The sequence below is a fragment of the Bactrocera latifrons genome, unplaced genomic scaffold (assembly GCF_001853355.1).
Source record: "Bactrocera latifrons isolate USDA-ARS-PBARC rearing strain unplaced genomic scaffold, ASM185335v1 scaffold_62, whole genome shotgun sequence".
NCBI classification, from domain to species: domain Eukaryota; kingdom Metazoa; phylum Arthropoda; class Insecta; order Diptera; family Tephritidae; genus Bactrocera; species Bactrocera latifrons.
In genome coordinates this window covers 1,306,460-1,317,342 of record NW_017537290.1, presented here as the reverse complement: position 1 = coordinate 1,317,342, position 10,883 = coordinate 1,306,460, and the positions used below count along the sequence as shown (strand labels likewise).

General features: G+C 39.0%; 1 protein-coding gene across 1 annotated transcript in view; it reads right to left on the bottom strand.

Annotated features, from left to right (window-relative positions):
• LOC108975168 (acetylcholine receptor subunit alpha-like 1) overlaps positions 1–10,883 on the bottom strand; it is an 87,539-nt gene that overhangs the window by 31,363 nt on the left and 45,293 nt on the right. Inside the window, exon 4 of the mRNA XM_018943493.1 lies at positions 76–256. Within this exon, the coding sequence (XP_018799038.1) occupies positions 76–256 (181 nt within the window). The remainder of the gene's footprint in view (positions 1–75; positions 257–10,883) is intronic.

Below are 10,883 nucleotides of genomic sequence, written 5' to 3'. Positions count from 1 at the left end.
TTTCGAACATTTTAATAATGTGCAACTATTCATTTATTATTATTATTAAGATATAATATTTTTTATTGTACTCACCATATAACCATCGTATGTCCATGAGCCGAATTTCATGAAACACGTTTGCTCATCGAATGGAAAATATTCGACATCGATTTCGCAAAACGATTTGTAAATGGCGGGCGGCTTCCACACCACTTTGCCGGTATGATGTAAAATTGCTTTTGTCATTATTGTCACTTCGTAATTGCCGTCAGCGCTGCAAAGAGAAGAGTGAATTTAACGGCAATTAATTCATGTGTCTGTAAGCGTTAATATAACTTGATATTAAAATCATCATAGAAAAGCATGTGTATTTGTTTTTTAATAATTGTATTGATTGAATATTTAAAAATAAATAAACAAAGGTAAAAACAAAAAAAAAAATACTTTTTTATATTTTTGTGGAATATTCCAATACAGTTCCAGACAGTTATAAACTTCACTTCTTAAAAATTTTAATTTTCTTAGAGCAAATATGTTCACTATTGCCAAGTATGAGCAAGAAAGGCGGTATTTAAAACAAAAACCTGTACAGACTCAGCCGCATAAAATGTAGTTTTCTATGACCTTGTGTGATGAGAAAAGATCGGCAATAGGTCGGTTTTCCATTTCTTTATTTAGAATAGAGATCACACAGTGACATCAAAAAGCGTTGTGATACAGAATATTGTCAATGAGTTTCAACGTGGTCATACGTTGATTTTTGATAAGCCACATCCAGGTTTACGAAAATGGCTTCAAAATGGCTGTGAGACCACAGACGTTATAGGTTAAGTACAATCCGATGCTGCGTGTCCTTGGACGATACATGTATTCACCGGTATGCACCAGAGACMAAGAAACAGTCGAAACTATGGGCTTAACACAGCGAGTCTGCTCTGGAGAATACAAGCGTCGTAAGGTGATTGAAGCCCCWTTTCTGGGTTTCACACAATTTAGCTTACATTGTCTATATGAATTTGGGTTGATTTTATATAGACGGCGTTGCTAAAATGGTCGAATTACGCTACTACCTTACTCTCTGAGTTCTCCAGACTTGATCCCGTATGATTACTTTTTATCTCAAAACTTGAAAAAGTCACTTCGAGAAAAGAAATTTGATTGCTTTTATAAAGCTCTACTTTGAAGACCTCCGGAAAATATACTTTTGAGATAGGTTTAGGAAGTTGGAACACTGCTAAGTCAAGCATATTGAGCTTAGATTATATCGTTGTACTTATCGAGGCTAAATATGTTTTGGATTGTTTTTGCAAACTATATGTTGGAAACACTATGTAAGTTGTAAAAAGGGCTTTGAAGAAAATTATCGAACCGTTGCCATTTAAAAAGGAACAATTGCAGAGATCAAAAGTCTTAATCTTGATGGGCAATTGGAAGAAAATTAACAGACTGCTTCAGAGAGTTCTATATACAAGTAATGTGCTTTCTGAGACTTACGAATGCGGTTGAAGTGATTGGCCGACTGCTTAGACTGACCCTATCTTTATCCACAACTAAATATATGCTCTTGTATGAGAGCTTAAAGCACCTTAGTCCCTAAATATATGAGACATCGATTTTTTTCACGCATAATTTTTTGACCTAAAAGCTGCTTCTTTGTCGGGAATGGACCGTTCCGAACGGTCTATTATAGTGTATATTATATACTATAGCCTTATCACAGTCATGGAATGGAATATTTTAAATTAGTGAAGTTTACTAAAGGATATTAGAGCTRCGGTGAAACCGCAAATAACGTGTTTTCTTGGTTTGTTCTTCAATAACATCTGTTTAAGGGCACTTATTATGAAGAAAAGTAGTCGGCATTGCTTTGATAACATTCTCTCACCAAAATATGATCTCAGTGAATTAAAAAAAAAAATCGTTAATAAAGCAAGAGTCTTCTTTCTAGCATTTTTTTAATAGTATGATGAATCTATYTAGAAAATTCCACGCATATCCTTTGGTCGTAGAGAATTATAAGAAAATAGGAAAACGTTTGGGTTTTTTAAAAATTTAATAAATGATAAATACTTCACCAAAGTAACATACAGAAGACTTTATCTACTTTATGTTGTTTCGACTTGAGTATACTTACATATCATAAGCCAGCATAGGGACTAATGTCAATTTATCAAAATAAAATAATTGAAATTAAATCATAAGCAAACAAAAATGACATTACAAATAACCAAGTATGTCGTTCACTGACATACAAAAGCGTTATACTTTCAGTTATAATAGCAGAAATTCACCACGCTACTCGTGCCACGCAGCAGCACACACGCACTTGATGCTTTGTCGGCTGGACGAGTGACGTGATCCTAGGACGCACTTCACTGCGTGGCTCTATGGTAAGACAAGCCCGGCACGATATGTCGCCCGTCCTTTCAACACGCATTTGACACCAATCACTAAGTGCCACATTGCAGCTGATAAAAGAGCGACTACGACCTACTTAGCAGACAGCAAAAACTCCAAAGCCTTTGCCTCATTTGATTTCGCCCCCGTGGTGTGGCACTGCTGGCTGCTAGTCATAAATAGCGTGGGGGCTTCTAAGCCCCAGCAATGAGTTTGGTGTCAGCAATAATCATGCGCCTAACCAGTTCGCCATAACTAGATTCTCATAAGAGTAGAAGATAGCCAAACAAACATACTACTTATTTCGTTATACACTTCGCCACAATCTGAGTGATTTTAATTTCTCGGATCATCATGAAAATTAATTSGTGGAATTAAGCGCGAATAGAAATGGCAAAAAGTAAGGGGAGGGCAGAGTTGGCAACCGAGAGATATATATATGTGGAGCAAGAGAAGAACCGGTCTTATGATATCGCAGACAGTAAGTAGCAGAGGACATTGCATGCACAAACAAAGAGGGCATGCGTTTGCTTAGCACCACACCCTGTAGGAACTGATGACGCTTATGAAGAAGATGTGAAGATAAAGGGAGTTAGAATGAGATAGAGAAATGGAGAGCGAGAGGAGTAGAGGGAAATATATTTATACAAAGAGAGAGATAAAAAATAAAGAGAGCGAGTGCGAGTTTTCCAAGTGCRTGTGTTTTATCAGAACTAATTTTGGAGTTTAATTGAGCGCCAGTTTCAGCATTTTTAAACTTTGTAGCTTTCGGAAGATTCTCTTTAACTTGGTATTCGAGAATGTTTATGGGTTCGTTTAAAGTCTGTTTAAAGCAGGTTCCCAGACCCTGGTTATTACTAACCGTATATTTATGAGATCTAAACTCGCATTTGGAGGATGGAGTCATATGTAAAAGATCACGCAAGTGAGGAAAGTTCTCTGTCAGAACGGAAAAAGACCTCTTAGAGCCGATCAATACCAAACCAGCGATGATCGCTCCCTTTCACGGGATTTTTTCAATCCACTCTTGGCGAAAATAGTTTAAGCTGTAGAACTAAATAGAGAAGTTACCATCGTCTATAAGAGTGTACAGCAGTTGGCGTACGCGGATGATATTGATATCAATCGCCTCAACAATCGCGCTGTTGGTTCTGCTTTCTCTAGAAAGGATAAGGCAGCGAAGCAAATGTGTCTGGTAGTGAACGAGGGCAAGACGAAATATCTACTGTCATCAAACAAACAGTCGTCGCACTGGCGACTAGGCTTCCACGTYACTGTTGACAGTCATAACGTCGAAGTCGTAGGTAATTTCGTCTATCTTGGAACCAGTATTAACAGAAACCTGGAAATCCAATGAAAAGGAATTGCCAACGGGGGCTATTTCGTACTGAGTAGGCAATTGGGAAGTAAAGTATTCTCTCGACGATCATAAACCAAAATCTGTAAGTCACTTATTATTCTCGTTACGAGTCTTTGAGAGAAAGGTTCTGCGGAAGATTTATGGTTCTGTGACAACATTGACACATGTAGTTCAGCGAATTAAGAGACAGCGGCTATGCTGGCTAGGTCAGGTSACATCAGCCGAATGGATGAAAACGCGCTAGCTCTGAAAGTATTCGATGAAATACCCACCGGGAGAAGAGGAGAGATCAATTGGAGAAGAACCTGACTGCATTTGGGTTCTCGACTTGGCGCCAAATTTCGTAATTTTCGAATATAACCGCGTAAGCGTTGACTACGCCAGTAAAGAAGAAGAGGAAAAACTGAGGATTCTTTAGCGCAGTAGTCCAAAGTCTGATTACTCTCTCTATAATAGACAATTGAGTGTATTTTTTTACTTTTTTGTATCGCATTCTGATTTTTTATTCAACATACTTTCCTTCAAAGGTGTTCTTATGGATTTAACTGTAGTAGCGCCACCTGTGTGTGATTTTTTAACTGACATGTTATATCAACTAAGGTTTTCTTACGGGGTATTTACACTCTCATATATACATATGTGCATACATATTCATATACTATAAGCATGCACGTCAAACTTTCCGCCACTAATCAACCAAATAAGTATTAAGTAATGAGCAACCTAAGCTCGGAAATGCTGAAGCAAACCGAAGTAGAGTAAAGGCTGGCTGCGAGTGAAAATTGAAGGGTGCAAATGAATGGAAGCGCGTCTGCAAGTGTGCGTATGTGCGTATGTGCGCGCAAAATTACAGCGAAGTGTAAATGTGTGCTTTCTTGGTTTGCTTTTAAGTGCTGCCTTACTTTGTGACGCGTCAAAATCGGTAGTATTATGGTGGCTGAGCAGATTTACATGCTTACTTACTAGATGCGTGCATATATAGATGAGCGTGGCTGTAATGCAACAACACATAGACAAGTGTACATGTATGTAAGGTTTGCGATGTGTTTCAGYTTTATGTGCTTTGGAACATAATTGCTTAAACCCCCCAGACGATCTCACAACGCGCGCTGCCTTTTATGCCACAAAGTGCTTTTTCCTGTATATTTCTGTGTACGTGACGTCGTTTGGCGGCGATGCCGTTTTCTTTTTTCACTTATCGCTCGTGAAAAGCGKCCAACTGTAACTGTCAGACGAAACCAATTAAGCGTTTGTAGGTCTTGTATTTGGAGATATATGTTTTTTTTATGAAAAAAAAATGTACAAAGTATATGTTTCTTTCGAAATGTGGTCGGTTTGGGGAATTGAAGTCTATATATAGTAGATATAGTATGTAATATGTATAGAATACACAGTATTATAGCGTAGTTCCCGGTTTTGATTTTTTTTTTAACACTAGAATCTTAAGTTGTTGAAAAATTAAATTATTTCTTCATATTTCGGCTTCTCTGCTTACCTGATATGCAGTTGCTGTTTGTATACAGCTTAATTTTTTCGTCGAAAATTTCCTTGACAAAAGATTATTTTCCGTGCCAAATTAAATATTGTTAGTACTCTGCTCTTCTAATATGTCTTAAAAGTAGAGTAGAGACTACTCTTTCCAAACCAAATCATGACATTATGGGGTACAATAACAACATGTTGCACAGAAAATAATAGTTGCATTCGTGATATGTAAGCCTGATATATATGGATTTATATACATAGGTGATCACTATGATGACATAATTGAAATTACGGTTGAGCCTCTCGCTAGCGGGAGTTCSGACCAAAAATTGGACTAGAAGTTAAGGCAGTAAACAAATTGTTTTAATCCTAGGTCGGCTTTTATAAAGAAGGAAACGAAAACCMGAAAACAGACACCCGAAACACTCAAAGAATGAAATATGAGTGTACTTTGCCTTATCCAAAAGAAGGGAGATCTTACAGTATGCACTAATTGCTTACAATATCTTTTCGACTGTATTGGAAGACTTAAACTCATTGTCCATAAGCTGATTGAATATAATCATACAGTTATGCCGAATGGAGTTAAGCATAATCATAGAAGGGAAAATATAGACTTTGCACTGCGACTATAGTCTATTGTGGCCTCACATATGGTCACAAAGACTAACCACGTAGATGAAACCTATGATCTTGAGCCTGCTTCAGTAAATTACTGGGAATCAATAATCAGGTTTTCTGGAGTTTYCTGTCGTATGTCRTAGAGCCGGCAGTTYGCTCAAGAGACTATGCCCATGTTGAACAAGTGCTTCCTGTGCCTGCAGTTCCCTGTATGGAAACATAACCGTCAATCAGTTCAATCAAAATCGAAACGGACCTCTCCGAGCCTTTCGATAATAGACGAGATGTTAGGCAATAATAATATTGGAAAAACTGATACGTGCCGCCAATATCAGCTGCAGTGGCACTATCTACTGTATAATGGTATGCTACTGGGRGACGCAGATAGTACTAACTAACTAAAAAGCCATCAGTGCGGTCTTTTCCAGCCTAGAAAAATAAACGAATGAGCTTGGTCTTGTGGGAACCGAGGACAAGATAAATTACATGGAGGCCAGAAATGATTCCTTGCCTCACTGTCACCAGCTCTAAATTTTTAAAAGTTAAAGACTTTATATATCTCTGAACYAACATAAATTCCACCAAAAATCCAAGCGTGGAGATCAAGTTCAGAATAACTATTCCCAACAGGTGGTAGTACGTGGGGTGTGTTAGCAATTGAGAAGCTGATATCTATAAGTCTAAAATTATTCCTTTCCTATTTTAGAGGGGAACAAGAAACAAGTGTCAATAAGGCAAAAGCTGTGTCCAGATTATGCGACCTTAGAGTTGCGTGTGCGTTTAGAACGGGATCGTCGAAGCGATTTCTATCTATTCTGATCTTATGCCACTGAATATAAAGACCTCTGAGTTAAGTAGAGTCTACKGTAAAACAAAAGCCATGAATGAGTGCCTAACGGCCGATGAGCGCAAAAAGGAGAGAACGTTAAGTCTCGAGCAGTGACAAAAGTAATGTGATGCGGCAGATAAAATGAAATGGACATATGGGTTAAGTAAGAATGTATTGGCCTAAAATGAAAGAATGTGCCGCAATAGCGCTTGAAGAACTCAGAATGAAAGAWAGGCAGCGGAGAAGCGTACGACCACATCAATAACCCTGGGAAGATGTGAAGAGGCATTTATCGCCCAGTTTAGTGCTGCGAAGTAATGCTTAGCGTCGGTCCGGCAGGTCCAAATACAAGAAACAGCAGCCGGAGTTAAGGGTTTAGTGCATAGTGCTGTTTCGCAAGTCTAGCATAGTTATTTAGTACTCTCAGGGAATGTTTCCGAAAGAGATGTACTCTTGCGGACTATATGACCAGTTTCCTGGTAAAGAGTGAGTCTGTTAAATCAAATGTGCTGAAATGAGAACTGAAATCATGACATATACGGCGGAATGGTTCGTTTAACTCGAAATTTGTTCTAGAAAATTTTAAAAGTAAGGGTCTAAACTGCCTGGTAGAGCGGGCGGGAACGTTAAAATTAATATAAGATAAGAGAGATGGGCTACACACTGACCCAATCATGAGTTTTACAATAAATATTATACCAAGCATCTCCCTACGACTAGCGAGTGTCGGGAGATTTATAAGTTCTAAAGAAAGATTTAAACTGAAATCYCAATGCAAATKATTTAAGGCAAAAARGAAGAATTGTTTTTGAACGGACTCTAACTTATCTGAATGGACTTGGTAACTAGGGTTCCATACCACAGAAGCATACTCTAATATAGGCCTCACCAGAGATGTAAAAAGAGTTTTTGTGGTAAGTGGATCTCTAAATACATAATATGTGAATACATAATATGCGAGCGCACTACATACACACACACACACATACACAGTCAAATGCCATGCAAATCGGCACGCAGCTAAACAAATGTTCATTGCTGAATAAATATGCGCCAACGAGATGTTAAAACGAAAAAGAAATTCCACCAAAAATGGCATTTACGAACGCCGTTACCACACACACACACACGGTTGTTAGCTGACATTTACAAGCACACAAACAARGCGAACATGCTTAAACATGCATTGAATTTGCTATTTGCACATTCGCGTGCGTTTATGTGTACATGTGTACATGTGTGTGTGTGTGTGTGATTGAGCTCGGGCCCTGTATGCGCTTTTCTGTGCGCGCCAACATTCCCACGAGCATTTGCATAAGCAATGCTGAAGCGGGCACCCGACACCGCAACACTTGTGCCGAACAATTAGTGCAAACAAGGCGCATTCACGCCTAAAAGTATGCTAGCATAACCGMACATTGGCTGTGGGTTGGGCGCGAGCGCTTGTAAATTGCAAAACTTTCAATGAAAGCGCGCTGCCAAAATGCTGGTCGAAGAAACACACACATGTACCCGCAAATACACGCACATGCATACAAACGCACACGCATACAAATGCGATTGCAGCGCTTTTATGCAAATGTTTTATAAATTTTTGTGCTGCTCATTGGATCGCTCCCCTTGAGCCAATTGTAGCTTTGATAAAAGGCAAAACTGTCAAATTTGCACACACCAACACACGCACAAATGCCGTTTAATTGTTGCGCCGCACTAAAATGCTGGTTGTGCGCATTGCAATCGCCACGATCTGGGTTAGTCGCCGCGCCAACGAAAGTTGCCTGCAATGGAAGTGCCCACAGCTTTGGCCGCGTTTAAACAGATTGCAGAGATACAAAGGAGATTTTTTTTTAATATATTTTAGCTGTGCGTGCATTTTGCGTCAGTGCGATATAATAAACGAAATTATTTTTAAATTAATTGCAAATGTTGACATCTGAAAAAATTCAATGTTGAAATAAGCTTTTTTGTAAAAACTAGTTTGATATAAATTCAGTTGGGCCAATAATCAGTCATTCCACTTTTATGGAATGTGGCATGATTTGATGGTTGTTGTTGTAATTTGATAACGTTACTGATACATTATGACAAAAAGACAACACGAAATTCTAATTTAATTCCTCTAGCAAATGATATTTCAACAAAAAAAAAAAAAAAAAAAATTTGATAGAACTGTCAAATTTTGTATTTATAATCAAAATTTCAAATGCTCGAAAAGCCGTACGCTGATACAGTTTTATCAAAAATACAAGTCTACTGATGAGCATTTTAAAAAAGTGAAGGATATGGTGCTTGAAAATCGTTAAGCAAGTATTAGAGAGATGCCAAGAGAGCTCGACATCACTCGCGTCCGACAAAGCAGATTTTTTTCCAAAAAGAGTATCGTAAACCGGTCGCTTCATGGATTTTTCGATCATCGCGTACAACTATGATTTAAAGCCAAAAACGTAATGAGCACCAACGGTCAACCACCGTAGTCAACAGTTTTGGCTCCGTGTGATCTTTTTTGTTCCAAAAATGATCCTTGAAACCCGTTTTCAGTCGTTCGAAGAGATAAAAGACATTTAGCGGAAAGGGTTGAAGGCCACCCCAAAAAGTGTTTACGGAAAGTGTTTCGAGGAGTGGTACTGGAACTGGTGGATAACTTTGAACTGTCACTCGTCATGCCAATATGCAAAAGAGCATAAGTCTTCCGTAAAACCTTTCTCTTGAACACTATTAACGACGACTCATCATATGTTGTCATTATCCTTGCCATATACTAGGACGGAAATGATAAGGGAATAATAATATATAGTCTTTGTTCGTCGACAGACGATTTTTCACTCCAAAGTAGCAGTGACGTATAGGGAGTCACTTTTTCTGAAACATCGCTTGGTACCGAATGGCTGGAGGAGGTCTTTCCCGAGCAGGACGGTGCTTTTGGTGTTACTCAACATCAGTTTACATAGCCATATTAGCTTTGTGCGTTACCAAGTTCAAGCATAGTGGGAGTTTCATTTSGGGCAGTCGATGGGGCTTTAAAGTCGATCAAAAGGCGGTGTGTGTCGATCTTCCTTCCACGGACCTGTTTTGGTACATGATGCAAATATGGTCGATAATAGAATTTTCAGGCTTAAATCTTCACTTATAAGGTTTAATCAGTTTTTTGACGATGGGCTTTAATCGATATAACTTTATATGCGATATTAAGGTGGTCTACGGCAATTGGCGCTGATTGTGAGATCGTCCTCTTTGTGGATGGGGAAGAGATCACTTAAATTCCAGTCATCGGGCATGCTTTCATTCGACCATGTCTAGCAAAAACGCTGATGCATGCTTCTTATGAGTTCTTCGACGCCGTAGCTCAGTCGGCAATTTCCTGGGTCCTGCTACTTTGTTATTCTTCAGGCGTGTAATTATTTTTCGAACCTCATTATAGATGGTCAATGGAACATCTATTTCATCGTCATCCACATCGATTGGAGGTTTGCCATCCCCATATGTAAGACATTCTCTGCCGTTCTGTCGGCTCGAGAAGTGCTCACTCCGTAACTTCAATATGCTCTAAACATCAGCCACTACATCACCTCTTTGGATCCAACAAGAGTACGCTTCGGTTTTGAAACTTTCCATTAGTCGCCTCATCTTTCGTAGAACTTTGAAGAGTTACCTCTGTCGGCAACATTGCGAGGTAGGCTTTCTGAACAATCCCTATCGTACCACCTGTTTATTCAACCTTTACGAAAACCAATGRTTTCGTTTTCAGCTATACGTAAGGAGCTTGAAATGCCGTCCCACAATTCACTTATACCGACTGTTGCTGATGAGTACTCCTATAGAGCGGAAGTGCAAGTTGAGCAGAAAATCGTGGGGCTKACTGTTGTGATTTCAGCTTCTCAACGTCGAATCTTCCTGGTATGTATTTGTCGAGGGGCATGCTGTGCTGTGCTGCGTAAGTCTTCTCTACAACGAAACAATGGTTCGAGTCGACGCTAAGTYCTCGGAGCACATGCACATCTAAATCATTGGAGACGTGGTTGGTTAGAAATTTTCGATCTAGAGACATCCAAGATACTTTATGAATGCTGGAATCTAGTAATACAGACAGTAATACAGACAATCATATATGAGGCCCCTGCGAAGTTGATCACACTCAACCCGTTTAGAGATATTTCGCTATAGAGGCTGAATTTTCCAATTATTAGTGAGACAAAAAATGCTTCTGTGAAG